We start from the raw sequence: 21,819 nt of genomic DNA, 5'->3' as shown, positions 1-21,819 counted from the left end.
AATTTTAGCCAGGCCTGGATGTTTCTGTGTAAGAACAGGCTTCCATCTTGTAACACTACCCCATAGTCCAGACATATGGAGAATACGGGAGATTGTTGTCACATGTAGTACACAACCAGTGCTTGCCAGAACTTCCTGCAGCTTCTTCAGTGTTGTTTCAAGTCTCTTGGCAGCCTCCCTGACCAGTTTTCGTCTCGTCTTTTCATCAATTTTGGTGGGACGTGTAGTTCTTTGCAACGTCACTGTTGTCCCATATTTCCTCCACTTTTTGATGACCGTCTCCACTGTGTTCCATGGTATATTCAATGCTGTGGAAATTTTTTTGTACCCTTCTCCTAACTGATATCTTTCAACAGTGAGATCCCTTTGATGTTTTGTAAACTGTCTATGAACCATGGCTTTTGCTCTAGCAGGCAACTGAGTAAATGTCAGGAAAATCCTACTAGGACAGCTGAACTTTATTTGGGGTTATCAGAGTCCCTATTTGATGGCAGGTGGTAACCCAAGAAGATTGAATGCTGTAATTAAATCAAAAGGTGCTTCAACAAAGTATTAGTTTAAGGGTGTTCACACTTATGCAACCAGCTTATTGTACATTTTTTATTTTGTATATTTTTTCCCCTAGCAGATTTGTTTGTTTTTCAATTGAATTGTACAGGTTATGAGTCGCATTAAAGGTGGGAAAAGTTTTGAAATTATTTATTGTGGTCTCTTTTTTTTTATATCACAAAAACCTGGCATTTTAACAGGGGTGTGCACACTTCTTATATCCATTGTATGTTTTGTGCATTACCTGACTTGCTCTTCCATTGGGGCTTGGAGTGCATATATGGAATATCTTGAACCAGAGCAGTGAAAAAATCTGCGGATATGACTGTGATTGAACTTAAGCACCCTTAGTTATTTCCATTTTTTACTGCTTTCCTTAAGGTCTTTGAGATGACTGTCTTGATTTCTTATACTGTAGTTGTGAATCATTATAGCATCTTTTGCGTACTGTAGCTAGCTTATTTTGGGTACTATAGATTATGTGCCCACATTAAGGTGGCCATGGTGGTGCAGCGGTTAGCGTTGCTGCCTCACAGCAAGAGGTTCTCCGGTTCGATTCTCGGCTGGGGTACTTTCTGTGCGGAGTCTGCATGTCCTTCCTGTGGTCACGTGGGTTTCCTCCGGGTGCTCCGGTTTCCTCCCACATCCCAAAGACATGCTGTACGTGGATTGGACACTCTAAATTGGCCCTTGGTGTGAGTGCATGTGTGTGCCTTCTGTGAAAGGTTGGGTGCCAGGCTGGCAACTCAACATCGTAAAACTCCACTGCCAATCATGAGTGGACAGTTGATCCACTGTGGCGACCCCTAACTGGGAAAAGCCGAAAGGAGAAGAAGATTCTGTGCTCACATTGTTATTTTCTGTTCTGATTTTTCTTGGTTCAAGTGGGTGTTCTAATTAAAATTTAGAATTTGTGTGTCGCTAGTGACTTGACTGCATTTCAGAACAGGTAATAACACTTGCTGTGTTAGTTTCCATTCTCTTGGTTGGCGGCATAGTTGATTTGATGTCCATTTTCATTCCTCAACCATTGGGTTCAGATCCGAACCTTGGATCTGACTATGCTGTCACTATAACTCATGGGTAACTGACACTCTCGAGCTCCTCCCTACCCATGATGCACCAACCCCTAACATACGCTAGATCTCATTTGCGGCATTTCATGTATAGATGTCATTTTTGATCTCCAGCGAATTTAAAGATAAGTGTTGTTTAAATAACTTTCTCCCTTTTTATTATTCCTTTGTGCACTTAGTGTATTTGTCCAATACCATCGCTGGTATTTTCTTCTAAGTTTTAAAACTTTATCACATATAACTTTTGTCTTTATCTGTAAGTTTTTCCTCTTACACACTTTCTGTATTCCTTTGTATCATTGTCGGTACTTTTTTCCTCTGTTTCATTTCTCCTTACTCTTTCCAAAAAAAAAAAAAATGTTTTTTTCGTGCTATCTTTATTTTTCCAACATGTTTGAAAAAAGCTTTAAAAATTGTAGGAAGTGTGGCCATAAGCTACCTTGTTCAAATTGTCATGATCTTTGCATCTGTTGTGTAGGCCCAGAATATCTTAACGGAGAATGCAGTTTTTGCAAGAGTTTTAATCCACAGGCAATAGTGGACCATAAAAATAGATTGATTCTAAAAAGGACTATTGCCTGCTACTTTTTTGGAAGCCATATCTGGGGCACGTCCTAAGATAACTTCAAAGGACACTTCAGAAAAGCCCCCAAAGCAGTTGGGATCTTTGGCTCGGTCTTCACCGGAGCCTGCACATAAGTCTAGGTTGGATCCGCAGCCTTCCGTCTTGAAGACTTCATCTAAAGTGTGTTCAGATCCGAGTATGTTGGATCCTAAGTTACTTCTTTAGATCCAAAACTCTCCCTCTATAGACCCAGTGCCATCTAGTGTCCCATCTCCCTTCCAAATCCCCATCTGTTGCTTCATCTCATTCTTCCAGGAGTCTCACTGAAGCTGATGTGGATGGAATGATGAATTTTCTCTCAGTGCAGATGTGGATGGGGGTTCTCACGGCTCCTACCCCTTTGGGTCAGAAAGTCTTAGCCAGTTCTACCTCTCCAGTATTGCTGCTTCTCCAATTTTACATTTAATTTTGGAGTCTTTGGATTCAAGTTTGTCAAGACCATCTGTACCGGACCTGAGGACTTGGGTGTCCTTGGATCTGAGGGTTTCTCTCTGCTCTCTGGCTGAGTTTAGAGCAGAGTGGCTCTCACAGCCATAGCATCCTCCTGGTAGAATCTGAGGTGTGAGTCAACTCTGAAGTTTTCGGAGCAGTCTGTTCCCCTCGGAGCCTAGATCCTGAACAGCTTGTCTATGATCTCTGCCTCTGGTAGATTGCCTTGGGGGCAGATGGAGCCGATGGAGCAGAAGCATAGCTTCTCAGCTCCGTCGGCTTCATTCTGCCTGAGACTGTCTGCCTTTGAGGTAATGGAGAATGTTCTCTGCTTTGGTAGGATGGACAGTCTCTTCCCCTCTTGGATCTTCCTTCAACATCTCGTGTCTCTGCACCTTGAGCCTCGACATTCGACTCCACAGGAATAGCCAGTCCAACCCCTCCAGGCTACCCAGCAAGGTAACACCATCTTTTCGACAGTTCCCAGGAACATCCCACTGAGGAGGTACCCTGGAAGAGAAAATGCAAAAGGAGGTAGTTGGATTCTCCACCGGAATCTATCACAGCAGTTGCTGATTTCAGTAAAGGGGGGGGGGTCCCCTAGATCATCGCCCGAAGATGTCTTATTTGGAGGCATTCTACAGATTCTCAAACAGGGTGGTTGGTCTTCCCAAAATCCTTCTACAGAGGAGTCTATGTTCCTATCTACCTCCTGGGTGACTCTGCCCACTGATGAGCTCATTGATTTGATCTTTCAGCGGGCATGGAAGGAACCTGCTGTGGCTCAACGTATCCACTAGAGACCCAACCAAATTCTGGCACCTCCCACAGGAAGGGAATTCTCTAGCAAGGGAATACCAGTAGATGCCATGGTTGTGGTGGTGGCCATGAAGAAGGAACTTGCTGAACAAAGTTCCACTGTCCATCGTCCTAATAGAGAGTCTAGGGCTTTGGACAGATTTGGGATGCGTGTCTATGCTTCATTGACATTTGCTCTTGGGTCTCTGAACTATTTGGCACATTTCACTAGGGTGCAAAGACATCTGATAAAGGAACTGGCCAAGGCTCTTGCTGCCTCCATAGTGCCTTTTTAGGCAAGGCTCAAAAGTCAGTCCCACCTCCGTAAACAGTACAAATAAAAAAATGAGGGTTATGCTACTCAACACCAGGAGTTTAAATCTCAAAATGCACACGCTCGAAGGACTTCTCAGTATGGAGAACGTCGACATCTGTGCAGTAACTGAAATCTGGTTCAAGGCTCCACAGAGCACCCCAGCACTACCAGGCTACAACTCGTACCACATATTTCGGCCACAGAACATGGACCGAAACACAAAAGGAGGGGGTGTGTCCATATTCATCAAGAATACCTACACCTTCAGGTTAGTGGCGCAGCATGATACCTCTGAGATCATCCATGTGCAACTAACATCAAGCAAATCTGCAGTGCAAATTGTGGCCCACTACAGATCACCCTCCATGACCTAGGACCACCACTCCACCTTTCCGGAGACACTGGAAAACATGAAGGTTCTACCGAACACCCTGATATTGGGCGATTTCAATTACCCTGCCGTTAACTGGGAAAACTACTCAAGTACAAACTCCCAGGTCCAGCTTATCTTTGAATTTATCAACTCAAATGCCCTGGATCAGCTGGTAAACTCCCCTACCAGAGGTGAAAACATATTGGACCTGGTCATCACCAACATGGGCGACAGGTGTTCCGCACCGGAGGTCAACCAGTCACTGGTTAGAGCAGACCATAAACTAATCACTCTGTGGGTCCACACCACACCACCACCCCCAACCAAGGAAACAACAGTGAAAAACTTTTCTATAGCAAACTTCACCTTAAGACAGAGGTGGTAAGTTTCACAGCCCCCACGCTAAAGGATAACAGTGTCCAAGATGCAGTAACCTTTACAAATGCACTCTATGAGCACCTACAAGGATGCATGGATTGTGCCATCCCTAACAAAACCAAGACTCACTCCCGTAAGAGAAGGAAACCAGTTTGGTGGATCCCTGCCATAAACAGGCTGTACAATAGAAGGAGGAAAATAGTTCAGAAAAAAAGCAAATCCCAAGAAGGAAAGACATCCTTGATCAGTATCAGTAAGAAACTAAGGTCCCTCAAAATCCTCCAAGGCTAACTTCGAAAGAAACATAGCCAAGGATTGGAAAGATAACCACAAAGCCTTCTTTAGCTGTGTCAAGAATCTAAGTGGCAACTCGCAGATATGCTCTGAGCTAGTGCAAAATAGCACAAAATATACTGAACCTACTGATATTGCCAACATCCTGGCATATAGATTCAGTGCAAACTTCACCCCTCTCTCACCCCCCAAAAGGGCCCACAACAATACCGGAAAAGTGTAGTGTCCCAGAAATCAGACACACAGGTGAAAACAGCCCTTTCAAAAGCCAAAAGCACAGTGTCAATGGGGCCAGATGGTGTCCCAGGCTGCGTCTTGCATGAACTACAGAACAAACTAACCTCTAACCTAAACACACTGTTCAGCCTCAGCCTCTCCACAGGCTGTGTGCCCATAGAATGGCGCACAGCAACAGTTATTTTGCTCCACAAAGGTGGGGCCACAGCTGACCCTGGTAACTATATGGTAAGCCTGACTAGCCTGGTCTGCAAGACTCTGGAGCGCATCATCATGGAACTCATTAACAAAGACATTGGGAACCTCCAAACACTTGACCCGACTCAGTTCAGCTTTAAGGGCAGATCATGCCTACTAAACCTGGTTGACTTCTTCGAGACGGTCACCAAGGCGATGGATAAGGGGAAGGTGGTTCACACAGCCTACTTTGGACTCGGCAAGGCTTTTGACACCATTCCCCACTCGGGAATTATAGAAAAACTCACCAGCCTTAACATAAACCCCTATGTCACGAGATGGCTTGCCAACTGGCTTACAGACAGACCTCACACGGTAAGAATAGTGGGCTCCAGGTCAGACTCTAAACCAGTCACAAGTGTTGTCCCACAAGGCTCGGTCCTGGGACCCCTACTGTTCGGCATATACTTCTCGGAAGTACAGGCAAACACAGGAGGACTATGGCTAACCAAGTTCGCCAATTGACTGCAAACTGGGAGCCATAATTGACTCTCCGGCTGACACGGGCATTCTCCAAAAGGGCCTTACTGAGACGGACACCTGGTGTCAAAGTCATGGTCTCAAGCTAAATGCCAAAAAATGCATAGTCATCCTGTTTGGGGAAAAAACAAAACACCCATGAATTACCACATAGGTGGCAGCCCCCTTAATACAGAAGAGGTAGTAAGAGATCTGGGGACCCAGGTAGATAGTAATCTCTCCTTTGACAATCATATTGCCAAAGTAGATAGGAAATCCTTCCATGTAACCCATCTAATTACTAAAGGGTTCGCATCTAGAAATAAAAAGGTTATAGTGCCCCTCTACTCGTCACTCATCAGACCCATCATAGAGTACAATGCCCCATTTGGGATGTACCTCACAAGATACTTCCAACAGCTGGAAAGACCACAAAAGTACCTCACCAAGAGGATTACTGGCCTCAAACATATGTCCTATGCAGCCCGACTGGAAAAACTCCGGCTGTACTCAGTGGCATAGCGCTTACTCAGAGGTGATCTCTGCCTGATTTACAAAGCCATGTCCAACTTAGAATTGATGGACATTTTCCACCTAAAGAAATCCAAGTCACTGTGAGCCACTCGCTCTAGTGAGCTAAACCTCGCCACAACAATAAATAGAACATGCTGGAGGGATAGATTCCTGTCACAGAGACTCCCCATGCTTTGGAACAAAATTCCTAACTACATTAGGCAGAGTCCCTCACTAACTCTCTTCAAGAGAAACCTTGACGAGTGGATGGGTGACAGAAAATACACCCCTGGGATCACTTCATTGGCTGTTCTTGACAGAGGCTCAGTTAATCAATGGGGCAGTGAAAGCTGACACACTCTGGCTAGGCTTATAAATGCCCTGGGGCAGATAGCCTAGTACCTACCTATGAACCTATGAACTGGCAAATACTCTTTCAGGGAACACTGCTGCACAGACTCTGGCTTTGGTAGCCTCACAGTTGGCAACCCTTCAGTCCATCTCAAATTCGTCCATGAGACTTGTATCTCATGTAACTGAGGGTACCTCAGTGACCGTAGGTTCAGGCATCTCAGTACGGAGGCGCGCCTGGATGCTCTTATGTGATTTTTCAGAGCCATTAGTCTTCTTTTGTTCTACTCCCTTTGATGGATCTTAATTATTTGGCCGCAAGGTGAAGGACACACTCTCCAGGTGTGAAAAAGATGGAAAGACACTCTCTACTATAGGAGTATATTTTTCGATCCCTCAAAGCACCTTCTGTAGGAACCAACAACGGCAACAGAAAATGTGGTTCAAAAAATCTCTGGGTGCTTTCCAAGATCCATGCGGAGACAGTTCCTCTAGAGGCAAAGGGGGGGAACGCTGATGGAAGATGGCACCGATGCCGCAGAGGTGGCCTGCAAAACCGAGGGTCTAGAGATGCATTCTCTGACAAGGTCGTATTAGCGATCCTGGAAGAGGCCTGATTGTCCCCCTCTAGAGGCAGTCTGGGGTTGTTTATCTCTGCACCAGAGAGCCTGGCTAGCTGTTCATCCTGCTATCTCGAATCTCAAGCTAACAGCGAGGTTTCTCCATTTCTTTTAATAGCTAGACAACCTATGCTCTTCATCTCCTGTACAGCGTATACTTTTGTCTTCCCATGAATCTTTTACTAGGAAAATCTACAAAATTAAATGGAAGAGATTTGTTTGTTGGGTGCATCAAAAACATATTGATCCCGTTTCAGTCCCTACACAGTGTCCTAGAGTTTTGGCAGAAATTTTTTATGAGGTAGCTAGCTCCTCTACCATTGAAGTTCAATTAGCAGCAATCTCTAACTTTCATATAGGAGATGACAATTCTTACCTAGCTTCTAATAAAATATGCAAGGCTTTTCTAAGAGGTACTATTTTACTTAGACCACGTTATAAATATCCTACTCCTCCATGGGATTTGAATCTTCTACTGCAAGCTTTAAATCTGTTCCCCCGTCGAACCAGTAGGAAAAAAATTTTTGAGCTGGAAGGCTATATTTCTAGTGGCTATTACATCTGCTATTACATCTGCCAGGAGAATTTCAGAAATTCAGGTGTTATCCTCTAAGCCCCGTTACTTGATTTTCCATAAGGATAGGGTAACATTAAGAACAAAACCCTTCCTTCCTAAGGTGGTGTCTGAATTCAATTCCGTATCAATCCGTCTATTATCTTGCCTGTTTTCTTTCCAAAATTTGAAAACATAGGTGAATACATGTTACACTTGTTGGATGTTCATATACAATTGTGTTTCTAATTACACAGAACAAAGGAGATTAGAAAGTCTGATCAGTTATTTATATTCTTTGCAGACAGCAAACTAGGCAAATCTGTTACAAAGGTAACACTGGCAAGATGGATTGCTGACTGCATATCCTTTGTTTATAATAAATTGGGCATTTCATTATCAAAACCTTTAGGGCTATGGTGGTGCAGCGGTTAGCATTGTCGCCTCACAGCAAGAGGCTCTCTGATTTGATTTTCGGCTGGAGTGCCTTCTGTGTGGAGTCTGCATGTCCTCCCCACGATAGACTGAAATTTAAGACATGCAGGTAGGTGCATGCTTGTGTGGGTGTGCCTTCTCTGAAGGTTGGGCGCCGGGCTGGCAACTCGACACTGTAAAACTCGATGCCAATCATAACCGGACCAGAGGTCCGCTGTGGTGACCCCTAACCCAGAAAAGCCGAAAGAAGATATATATATTATCAAAACCTTTAAGAGCCCACTCTATTAGATCTATGGCAACCTTGTCAGTATTTTTATACAGTCATTCCATGGATGACATATGTGCAACTGCTACTTGGGCTAGTCTTCATACTTCTATTACTCATTACAAAATTGGATCTGGTCTCGAGGGGAAGAGCAGGCTTTGGTTCAACCCTGCTCAGAAACATCCTTCGTTAGAGTCCACACAGGATTTCTGTTAGCTGGAGTCTCTGTCCCAGTGTTTGAGCAATGAATGAAAATTGATATCAAATAAAGAAGTTGTGTACTTACCATAACGTTTCATCTGTGTTGTCCATTTCCATTCTTCCAAATCTCCCCACCCCCCAACCCCTGTCCTTTGTCATCATGAACTTCTGCAAGAATAAGATGTGATAAGGACACCACAATGTCTTGTATGGAGGTCCAGATACTGGTTTTCTTTGTCAGGAACATAATATGTTTCTTATGTTGTTTAGCAAACAAGATTTGAGGTATGTTAGGGTTTGGTGCATTATGGGTAGGGAGGAGCTTGAGAGTTTGTTGCCCATGAGCTATAGTAACAGCCGAGTTGGATCTAACGTTCGGATCTGAACCCAATGGTTGAGGAAGAGTGAAAATGGACAACACAGATGGAACGTTACAGTAAGTACATAACTTTTTATTGCACAAGGAATAGCAATTTTGGGTGTTTTGGAATGAAACTTCACTTGGGATCTTGCATTTCATTGTGCCATCTCCCCCACTGATGTTGCCTTTTTGACATAAATTAGCCCTTCCACCTTGTATTGCATCTTTTTTGCCACTATTTTTCATTTTATTTTAAAATTTGTTGAACAGGGAAGTCCAACTGGACAAGTCTGTTTTAACTCACTGTTTGAGGAGATTAGCTCTAGTAGTGGTAGTATAGAATTTATGTAGCTGTTAAAAAGTACAACAAATATATAGCATTCAACGTAAGTAATATAACATTTCATATACATGTATAGAAAAGGTCCATAGTAATATATTCAGCTTTTATAGCTAGTTGTCAGATAACAATATACACAGTGTAGTATAGAATGACAGCTTTTATGGGCAACTTTGAATGACACGTTTCTACCGAATTGTGCATAGTTGGCCTTTTACACTGAAAGTTCTTCCAAGTGTTTTGTCATAACTGATATGCCAGGATTTAATATGAAGTTGCGGCTTGTTGCAGTTTGTGTTGATTTACTGTAAACCTGTAGTATAATAATTTCCAGTAGTATTGTATTATTAGCAAATCATTAATGTATAGAACTGTTATTTTGAAATTGTACTGTGTGTGGGTGTTTTGGGTTAGGGTTCAGGTTACTTTTGTGTTGTGTGCTTTCACCTTTTATAGCTCAGTTTGTGAACTGCAGTTGTCGTTTGAGCTGCTATTAGTGCTGCATACCTCATAACTGTACAGAGTTTTGCAGAATGTCCATATTTTTGCCTTATATTTTTGGTCCATTTTTCATAAACGTCTGGCTTTCTGGCAAATTTGTGGGAAATCATTAAAGATTGAAGTTAGAAAATAATGACAGAAATTTGAGTTTTAGACTTCATACCCTTCAGAAAATTCATGCTACTGCAAAACCTGTTATTCTATCAACTTTCTAAGTTTATAAGAGCAATATTTTAAAATTGTCCCTATTTGTACCACTTTTTTCATGGCTATGTCCAGATTTCTTACTCTGAGGTTGAGAGGTATGGACCAGACATGGGAAACCATTACCCATTTACAGGTGTTTGCGCTTCATTTTCTGTAACCATGGAGTTTAAGATTGGGGATGGGGGGGGGGTTAAGGAGGCTTGTGCCCCTTGAAAATTGCTTTTGGAATATCAGTGTTGGCACTACACTAATTTTACTGGTTTGAATTTACTGTATTCTATTTTACTAGTTCTAATTTTATGACGTAAATCTGATATTGGACGTCCACCACAGTGTTAAATTCTGTCTGTATAGAGAGATTCAGTACATCTTGCAGACCATTCTTGTATAAAGTGGAGACAGTTTTGTGCCATTATGATGTTCTTATTGTTTTCTTAGATCATGTGAAATTTGGGGATGTTGTCAAACAGCCACCAAGTCTAACAGCCAAACCAAGGAAAGGTGCTTCAAAAGAAAAGGTAGAATAAAAAAAATATTTTTGCATTTCACATGATGTTTAGTAGTTATAACAAGTGTATATATTTCTAATTGCCATTCTTTTGCAAGCCTCATGCAACACACTGATTAGTGGTGTTGCTGCACAGCAGTTGGCTCTCTAGTCAATGTTCTGCAGAACATAGTCTTCTCTACAGAGTCTGCATGTTGTGTTTATCAATGTAGTTTTGCCTTAATGTTGTGGTTTCCTCCCACATCCCAAAGACAACACATGTCGTAATTAAGTTGACAGTCTTCCACATTGCGTGCATGTGTGGCTGGGGGGATGGGTGTGTCATGCTAAGTTGATTACTAATCCCAGTTTAGCACACTCTGAATGGCAAGATGGATTTTGGCTCTCTTGTGATCCTCAATTAGGTATTGGAGAATGAATGGCTAGGGTCTTGTATGCCTGTCTTCGTAGAGTTTATTTTGTGTAAATGCAGTTTTCTTTTAAAGGAAAATATCACCCTCGTGTATTTTTTATTGTTTCTTTGTTTCTGAGATAATTTACTATATTAATATAGCCCTAGGTGCTTCTTATAAAATTAGAATATGTTGTTTTTTTTTTTATTTTTTTGGTCCCACAAAATTGCTGACATGGAGCCTGACATGTTAACGTGATCTTGTTTTAGTTCTTTTTTTTTTTCCTCTTCCCTAAATTATATCTAAAGTCCCCTTTATACAAGTCATACTAGACATAAGGAAGTAATTTTGTCTTCATAGCATTAACACAAACTTGCTTATCTACTCTTAATAACTTCTATACTATTTCTTAAGTTACTCCTACCTATCTTATATACCATCTTCTATTTGTAAAGTCTCAGTACAAGACTTGCAAATTTAATGTTTGCGCATATCAATACACATTTTATTTTGCTTGCTTCTCTTAAAAGAGCCCTTGGAGGATTTGACAAGTTGTGTTATTTGCCTGTTGAAGCTGAGGAGGGTGCTTTTCCATTGTTGGGGCATTGCCTTTGTTTTCTTGAACAGCAACTTTTTGCCATGTATTCACTGAAACTGCATTATAAAATTTATTTTTGTAAATATTGATTGCATGAAACATAATACCGTGGAGCTTTTCTCCCTGGGCCACTGCAGAAAAAGGGCACATGTGCCCAGTCGGACTTCCCGATAAATAATTGTCAGTAAATACATAAATTAAAGAGCCCATTGAATTAGAATGGCAGTGGTGTGAATCACAGGCATCTTACATAACTTCATATGATCATACGATCATAGAAGATTACTAGGCTATCATTCCGAAGGTCATTTTAAGCCTTGCTGCTTCATCCCAATGTAGTACCATAGAAATGCTACTCAATACCAAAGATTGCAATTGATGATGACTGCCCATGTCCAGGAGGGTTGTGGGTGCTATCCCTGGTAAGAATTTATGGTGCCCCATCCACTTCTCCAGATTCCTCTTGAACAGTGACCTAGATGTGCTCTGTTTCACATGAATTGATAGCTTGTTCCAAAAAGGGTTCCTATTACGTTATCGAACGCTCAGAACTTCGAAATGGCCACATTACTAAGATTGCATTTTGGGATAGCAGTACAGTGAAGATTGGGATGTTTGCCCTTTCCTTGCTGTAGTGCGATCTCAGAGTTGGAATATATATTTAGCGGGGGTTGCGAGGGGCACAGCCCCACACAAAAGCTTCGCTATGCGGCCATTTCGATGTTTTGAGCATTCAATTATGTTATCTTTCGATAATGTAATAAGAACCCTCCAAAAATTCAGCAGTCACTGGGAAATTAATCCGTATCACCAGCATGTCCTATTTAAGTCGTAGGCCATATTTAAGTCCCTGGAACAGGTAGCCCTAGTCCCATTTGATTTATGGATATACAGCAAGTTCATTAGGTTTGGATCTTGGATTGCTCTGTAGGCCTGGCACAGGTCTCCCCTAAGAAGTCTATATGATGGAGTATAGTGACAGGGACTTTAGTCAGTCTGTGTAAGGCACATACTGGAGCCTCTTGATCTTCTTTGTTAGAAACCTCTGAGGGCTCTCTATTTGCTGCAAGTGCTTAGTATGGTACATGCTGAATGGGGTGTTATACTCAATTGTGGGCCAGATAAGTGCTGAGTGTAGGAGGGTTAGAACTTCTTTTACTCACTCCACAACAAGTACAAATATGACTCTGTCATTATCCATGTTGGTGTGAATGACCTGAGACATACCTCCCTAGACTACATGAAAAGAGACAGGGAGGAGTTCTCTGATCTTGTAGCCCAGGCAGGTATGACCCTAACCATGAGTAGCATCCTGCCATCACCCAGAATGATACCACAATACAAGGACAAAATGATTGACTTCAACAATTGGCTAAGCTTCTGGTGTCATTGAGGGGATCCAGTGTCTGTCTGCCTGGGATGACATGATCTACAGACCACGATGCTTTGCCAGAGATGGCCTGCACCTGTCACCCTTGGGATTCCGGATACTGGCTAAGGCTCTTACCACCCCTATAGTGCCTTTTTTAGGCAAGGTTCAAATGACAAATTCACCACCGTAACAGGTACAAGCAAGCAAAATCTGAGGGTAATGCTACTTAATGCCAGAAGTCTAAACCTCAAAATGCACTCACTCGAGGCACTCCTTAAAACGGAGAACATCGACATCTGTGCAATGACGAGAGACCTGGTTCAAGGCTCCAGAGAGCACCCCTGCATTACCAGGCTATAATTCATACCACACCTTTCTGTGACCTAACTTGGCTGAAACACTAAATGCGGAGGCGTGTCCATATTCATTAAGGATATCCACACCTCCAGGCTAGTTGCTCAGCATAATGCATCCGAGATTATCCAAGTGCAACTAACTCTGGGCAAGACCACAATCCAAATTGTAACTTGCTACAGATCCCCCACTGTGCCCCAAGATTCCCACTCCTCATTTCTTGATACACTGGAAAGTTAGGGTACAACCCAACATCCTAATAATGGGTGATTTCAACTACCCCACCATTAACTGGGAAAACTGCTCATGTACCAACTCTTTTGCTCAATGTTTTCTGAAATTCATAAATTCCAACGCCTTGAATCAACTCATCCACATCCCCACCAGGGGCAGCAATATCCTAGACCTGATCATTACTAACATGGGCGACCATGTTCCACACCAGAGGTAAATTCCTCATCAGTCAGATCAGACAACAAGCTAATCACTCTAGACATCCAAATCCCACCCCACCCCCTCATTAGGGAAACCAGTGTAAAAAATGTCTTCAAAGCCAACTTCACGCTTCTTGAGAAAGAAGTGGCAAACTTCACGACGCCCATGCAGACGGGCAATAGAGGTACGACTGCTGAATCCTACACAAATGCACTTTATAAGCATTTACATGAGTGCATGGATCGTGCTATCCTTAACAGAACCAAGATGCTATCCTCCAAAAAATGAAGCCAATCTGGTGGTCCCTTGCCATAAGCAAATTCTACAACAGAAGAAAAACTGTTGCAAAAAAAGAGTAGAATCCCATGATTGGAGAAACTCCCTGGTCAGCCTCAGTAAGAAGCTGAGATCCCTCATAAAATCCTCCAAAGCTAGTTACGAAAACAAAATCGCCACGGATTGATTCTAAAGACAACCACAAAGCATTCTATAGCTATGTCAAGAATGTCAATGGCAACACTCAGATCTGCTCTGAGTTTACAGCACAATGGCACTAAATATACAGAACCAACTGATATTGCCAACATCCTGGCAGGTTGGTTCAGTGCTAACTTTACCCCCCCTCTCACTCCCTAAAGGGCCCATCTCTATACCGGAAGAATGCAAATTCCTGTAATCACGGATGCACAGGTAAAAACCACACTCTCCAAATCCAAGAACACAGCATCCATGGGACCTGACAACATCCCAGGCTGCGTTCTACACGAACTACAGAGTCTAACATCAGACACATCCGACCCAAGTACCATGTTCAATCATATCCTCACCTCAGGCTTTGTGCCCACTGAATGGCGCACAGCGACGGTTATCCCACTTCACAAAGGGGGAGCCACCACAGACCCCGGGAACTACTGCCCCATTAGCCTGACGAGCCTGGTCTGCAAGGCCATGGAACGTATCATCATGGAACTTGTAAACAAAGACATTGGTAATCTCCGAACTCTGGACCCCACCCAGTTCGGGTTTGTAAAAGGCAGAATCCTGTCTTCTAAACCTGATAAACTTCTTTGAAGCAGCCAAAGCCGTAGATGAGGGTAAGGTGGTTCACACAGCCTATCTAGATCTCGCCAAGGCTTTCGGCACCATCCCCCACTCTGAAATTATAGATAAACTCACTAAACTAGGTATAAATCCCTATGTCACAAGATGGGTTGCTAACTGGCTTACTGACATATCCCACACTGAAAGTAGCAGGCTCCAAGTCCGACTTCAGACCAGTGACAAGTGGTGTGTACCACAGGGTTCAGTCCTGGGTCCTCTCCTGTTAGCCTGTACTTCAAAGAAGTAGATACCAAACACAGAAGGTCTTTGGCTAACGAACTTCGCAGATGACTGCAAACTAGGTGCCATAATCAAAACTCCTAACGATGTGGACATTCTACAAAAGGGCCTCACTGAGACAGATGCCTGGTGTCAAAGCCATGGCCTCAAGCTAAGTGCCAAAAAGGGCATTGTCATCCCCTTTGGTAAAAACTCTGTACCTATGAACTACCACATAGGCAGTAGTCTACTTAACACCGAAAGTGTGGTAAGAGACCTTGGGACACAAGTGAACAGCAGTCTCTCCTTTGATAATCACATCACCACAGTAGTCAGGAAATCCTTCTACGTGGCCACCTCATCACAAAAGGTTTCTCATCCAGGAAAAGAGATCATTGTTCCCCTCTACTCGTCACTCATTAGACCCATTATAGAGTACAATGCCCCTTTTGGTATGTACCTCACAAGACGTCTACAACTGGAAAGGCCGCAGAAATACCTCACAAAGAGGATTACCGGCCTCAAACAAATGCCCTATGCAGACCATTTAAAAAAAACTCTAGCTTTACTCTGTCGCATATCGCCTACTCAGAGGTGATCTCTGCCTAACATACAAAGCTGTGTCAAATCCAGAGCTGTTGGACATGCTCCACTTAAAGAAATCCCTCATAGCTACACGTTCTAGGGACCTAAACGTTGTCACCACAATAAACAGAACATGCTGGAGGGATAGATTCCTGTCCCAGAGACTTCCCATACTCTGGTACAAACTACCTATCTATATCAAACAAAGCTCCTCATTAGCACTCTTCAAGAAAAATCTTGATGACTGGATGGGAAATTCACCCCAGGGATCACTTATGTGGCCCTGCTCGAGAGTGGTACAGGAAAATAATTATCTTGGGTGGCGAAAGCCAGGGTACCTTTTTGGCTAGGGTTGTATAGACCCTAGGGCCAATAGCCTAGTACCTACCTATGAACTCTTGAGGCGATGCCTTTATTAATCAAGTGTGCTCCATAGAAAGCTTTCTCTACTATGGTAGACACATAGTGGTTGAAGTTAAGGTCACAGTCAACTTGTGATCTCAGGCCTCTTACCACTTCATGTGTACTTAGGGTATTGTTGATTTAATAATGTGAAGGGACATTGTTTCTGCCAAAGGGAATGATGGTGCATTTCTTTGCTTTCAGTTTGAGACTGTGACTAATACACAAATTGCTGTTCTGCGTGAGACCCCCCTGGAATATACTGACATTTGTGAATTCAGTGATTGCATCTAGTTTGCAGTCGTTTACAGACTTGGTCAGCCACAACCCCTTAGTTTTTACCTGAACTTCTGAGAAGTATATACCAAACAGTAGGGGGCCCAGCACTGATCTCTGTGGCACCCTGCTGGTAACAGGTCTACTGGTTGATATGGAGTCACCCACTTTGATAGTCTGTCCGGTTTTTGAGCAAGTTGGCAACCCATCTTACAACGAGGGGGTTTACATTCAATTTGCTAAGTTATCTGTAATGCCTGAATGTGGGATTGTGTCGAAAGCATTTGCTAAGTCGAGGTATGCTGTGTGCACAAATTTGCCCTCATCAGTCGCCTTGGTAATACTTTCAAAGAAATCCTCCAGATTTAATGAGCAGGATTTGCCCTTCACGAAGCCGAATTGAGTATGAGCCAGTGTTTGGAGGTCACCTGTGTCTTTATTTATGATGTCCATAACAATGCGATGTTCTTCTTGTTTCACTGTTGCAGTCATCATATTTGGGTTATCTGCTTGCAGTAGCCCTCAGTCAGCCTGATTATCAAAGTCTTGGGTCCTGCGTCGGTTGCTGTCTCATCTTCCATGACGTAGGTAGTCAAGGGTATAAAGCATGCAGTCAACGCCATTACATCAGTCTTCCTTATGATGCGGTGCCTGAAGCAGAAGCAGTTCGCAAGTGCCGGTCGGCCGACTCCTGAAATTTTAGTTTTTGAGTGTCATATCCAAAGTCTTCAACTAAGCTAAGTACCCCAATGGGGGAACCTTTTTCTTGCTCTAAACCGATGTCGGTAAAAGTTAGCAATTGTATTTCTTGTGGAAAGCAAATACCTCATAAAGATTTTCATTCGTACTGCATTCCTTGCTTAGGCCCAGACCACAACGTACCTCATTGTCGGTTTTGTGCTTTATTCAAACCTCGTACTATTAGTCATTGATTCATTTACGCATCTAAATGTTTTGGTACTGGGTTCAATTATCCAGAAATGGCTTTGGTAAGCCACCCAACTAACGACATTCTGAAAAAAACGCAGAGGTAAAGACAGAGACAGACCTCATAGGTCCAAAGCTGCTGACGACGCTTCTCCTAAGCTAGTCGCCAGTTCTCCGGTACTCAATGAGGCGCTTTCGCAGCCCCGGATACACGCTACTTCAGATTCGCAAGCCTCTACTGAGACCCATTCGGAGTCTGGTATGCCGCGACCTGCTTCTTCGACTGTGGAACCTGCAGATGTCACTGTGGAACCTGCAGATGTCTACCTTGGATGGGTCCGGAGCCGCTGTGCAGGTACTGGCTTCTGAGGGTGTATTCAGGCCTACTGACTTGCATATTAAACTGATGACATCTTCTTCTTCAAGGCCTAAAACTCGATCCATGCCTAGAAAACAGACTCCCAGACCGCATGGTCAGGCCCCTATGCCTAAAAAAAAAAAAGAATGGCTGAAGACCTTATTACTCTATAGGGGAAGCCACCCTACCCCCACTGAGAGATCTATAACTGATTTTCCTTCTGATTCTTCTGATCAGGATTCTGAGATTTCTATTTTCCTGATGACCAGGAATTGCCCTTATCTACTTATGAGGATTCTAATGCAGGGGACTCCATTTCCTCTGCTTCCCCTCCAGAGGATTTCTCTTTTGGTGAAGCCTTGCATACTCTTGGGGAACATTTTTGCTGGAAAGCCAGGATTACCCTGACTCCAAAAAGAGGCTTAGGGAATTCTTACTCCTGCCTCAAGACAGGTCTTTAGCTATCCCTCCTGTACTGGACATTTTAGATGCCTTCTCGGAATCTAGCCTGGCCCCTGACTCTTTACCTCCTGCTCCCAGAAAACCTGATAGATATTGCAGGGTACCTGACTCTCACAAGTTCCTCTTTAAAAATCCTACTGCGGATCCTGAGACCATTTCACAGGAACCGAAGGGCTTTAAGGCTACTACTGCCATAAATCCTACTCCCTCTGATAGAGATTCCAGGGCACTGGATAGATGGGGTAAGAAGATATACACTTCTGCAACCTTGGCCATGAGGGCCTTAAGCAATGCCCCTTTTGGAATGTACCTCACAAGACATCTGCAGCAGCTGGAAAGGCCACAGAAGTACCTCACAAAGAGGATTACTGGCCTCAAACAAATGCCCTACACTGCCAGTCTCAAAAAACTTCAGCTTTACTCCATAGCATATCACCTACTCCGAGGTGATCTCTGCCTAACATATATAAAGCTATGTCAAACCCAGAGCTGTTGGACATGCTACACCTAAAGAAATCCCAATCCCTCCGAGCTACACGCTCTAGGGACCTAAACCTTGTCAGTACAATAAACAGGACATGCTGGAGATATAGATTCCTGTCCCAGAGACTTCCCATACTCTGGAACAGGCTACCCATCTATGTCAAGCAAAGTGCTTCATTAGCATTCTTCAAGAAAAATCTTGAGTGGATGGGAAATAGGAAATACACCCCAGGGATCACGTCTGTCTCTCTGCTCGACAGTGGCACAGGAAAATAACTTTCTTGTGTGGCGTAAGCCAGGGGAACCTTGTTGGCTAGGCTTACATAGGCCAAAATACAAGGACAAAAAGTTTAAACCAAGAACACGCAACTCCACGACAAATCGGCTGCCAAATAATCCTCCACTTTATTAGTACAAGAAACACCATAAAAATCTTCTTTAAACACCGAATCAGCCTGATCGAATATCAGGCTTTATCAAGACAAGTTCATTTTGGATGTGCCAACCTTTAAATACTGTTGTCCATTAAGACTTAATTAAATAATTACAATAATTACAATTATTACAATTAGTCAATCCGAAATTGGATCTTAAAGTGCTAGTGCTCTTCATTACAATTGAAACTACAACTTTCGTTACTGTAACTTCATTCTTACAAAGCGTTTAAAATCGCTTAAGTGAACATTATCCACATAATCCAAAACGTTAAAATTGCTAACTAAAAGTTAGTCAAATAGGAAATACACAAATCATGCTTTTGCGAAGCTTGAATACACATCAACAACTTGCAAATCAAAAGAATGTAAACACATAGTTAACAAATGTGTTAAAAATTGTTCGTTACAATTGTATTCAAAAGGACACCACGAACACCTCAAAGTTGTTTAAACTGCCCTTGTTGTTGAAAAAATACATAGTATGTGTATTTATTCGTGGTGCTCAAATGCACTCCATAAAATTAAAACCTTAAAAAATTGAACACCAATATGCTAGAAGGTGCGATGTCACTTTTTTTACCATTGTATTCTACAATACCCAACGCTCTTACACAATCTAAAAATCCATGAGCCTTGTTTAACCAATAACTCAAAAATACAGTGTGAATGAACATCCATAAGTATATTAAAATGTTAAAAACTTTGAGTTACGTAAAATAAACGCTACCCTAATAAACCGGGTGTATGTGTGTGCATCTATAAAAAATTGATTGATTCATAATTAATCGAACCCATGAACCTTAGGTTGTAAAAAATAATAGATACATATACGTCTCACTTGTAGCACCAATAAATTTAGGCTTACATAGGCCCTTGGGCCGATAGCCTAGTACCTACCTATCAACCTATGAACTGCAGTTTCATATGTTAAAGTATCAGCAGCATATTATTGGATTGCTTAAACAGAAAATGATGATTCCTGACTGTGCTGAAAATAAAGCTTTACAGGATTTAATGCATTCTGCTGAACAAGTTGGAAAACATACTTTGCATTGTGGTTTTGATTCATTCGAGGCATCTTGCAGGGCTGCTGTCACTGGGTCTGTACTTAGAAGGCATGCTTGGCTTAAGGAGCAATCTTTGCCAGATCATGTTAAAGCTAAATTACTGGATGCTCCCTTAAACCAAGACCGCCTGTTTGGCAACAAAGCAGAAGTACTTAAAAAGGTGGAGGAAAAAACTAAATCTATGCAAACTGTTAAAGATTTCCTACAAGTACAGCCTCCCAGATTTAGTAGGCATTGGCCCTCTTAAGAATTGGTCCTTTCCTGCCTCTTCCAGGCCTACTCAGTCCAAACCCAGGACCAGCAGAACACGTTGGCTTCAGTCCCACGGTACTCACAGGCCTAAGCAGTGGGGGGTTCCCACTTCCAAAGCAGGGAGTAGTAAGACTCCCCCTATGGCAAACTGTCTCAGTGACTTAACTTTAAACCTTCCAAGCCCTGCTCAGCTGACTGTTCCTTTAGGGGGAAAGATTGCCCTGCATGCAGAAAATTGGGAACTCATTACCCAGGACAAATGGGTTTTAAATATAGTTTCCCAAGGACACAGATTCCATTTCCACTCCTTGCCAACCCAAACGGTTGGCCAGACCTACCCCCAAATCAGTGGGCAGAGGCTCAAAAGCAAGTCCTCTCTCTTTTAAGCATCAGGGCTATTCAGCCTGTCCCAGAAGAAGAATGGGGGCAAGGCTTCTACTTAAGACTTTTCCTGGTACCCAGAAAAAACAATTCCTGGCGTCCTGTCCTGGACCTGTCTATCCTAAGCACATTTTTGGTAATCCCAAAATTCAAGATGTAGCTCATCAGCTGCTTCCCATGCTGGGCAAAGATGCCTGGTTGGCAACACTGGATTTAAAGGAAGCCTACCTGCACATCCCAATAAGGGAATCTTGCAGAAGATACCTACGCTTCAGAGCAGGCTATATGCACTGTCATTTCTCTGCATTGCCCTTTGGCTTATCTACTGCACCCAGGGAATTCATAAAGTGCCTAGCTCCAGTCATTACATTTTGCAGGCAAAGAAATATTCAAATATACCCATACCTGGATGATTGTCTAATTCAGGCAGAAAGCCGGGACATACTATTAAATCATCTGGCGTTTGTAAAGAAATTGCTAACGTCTGTGGAGTACACCATAAACGAAATCACATCTTGTACCCTGCCAACAAATTGTATTCCTGGGAGCAAGCTTGAATACAACTTCCCAAATGGCCTACCTCACTCCAGAGAAACAAATTCAGTTGACGGTTTACTTCAAACTACTGGCCACAAAGACCAAGCTATCTCATGGCCTCTTGCATTCTACTAATTCCATATGCAAGACTGCATATGAGGAAACTACAGTGGTATCTAAAAAGCCTATGGTGTCAACATTCTCAGGATCTAGAATCAATGATTCCTATCATACCTTGTCTACAGATGGAGTTCCTTTGGTGGGCAGAGGCCTGCCACCAAAACAAGGGACTGCCATTCACTCTACCCCCTGCCGCCCAAACCCTAACAGACGCATCAGACTATGCATGGGGGGGGCACACTTGGCAGGGCAGTGCATTCAAGGCAAATGGAACCCAAATCAAATGCACTTGCATATCAATCAAAAAGAAATGTTAGCTGTACAGAATGCTCTGACAGCCTTCAAGGACCACATTCTTCCAGGACAATTATTGGTAAAGACGGACAACACCACTGTTATGTGGTACATAAACAAGCAGGGGGGAACCCACTC

The 21,819-nt window shown here is 42.9% G+C and overlaps 1 protein-coding gene across 2 annotated transcripts in view; it reads left to right on the top strand.

Moving 5' to 3' along the window:
- CCDC137 (coiled-coil domain containing 137) overlaps positions 1 to 21,819 on the top strand; it is a 227,398-nt gene that overhangs the window by 140,276 nt on the left and 65,303 nt on the right. For both annotated transcript variants that reach the window (XM_044085041.1, XM_044085042.1), the window contains exon 5: positions 10,560 to 10,639. In XM_044085041.1, coding sequence (XP_043940976.1) covers positions 10,560 to 10,639 — 80 coding nt within the window. The remainder of the gene's footprint in view (positions 1 to 10,559; positions 10,640 to 21,819) is intronic.

This window comes from Protopterus annectens, chromosome 10.part0 (genome assembly GCF_019279795.1).
Source record: "Protopterus annectens isolate FY-2018-M chromosome 10.part0, PAN1.0, whole genome shotgun sequence".
Lineage (NCBI taxonomy): Eukaryota > Metazoa > Chordata > Ceratodontiformes > Protopteridae > Protopterus > Protopterus annectens.
This window is presented reverse-complemented; position numbering and strand designations above follow the sequence as displayed.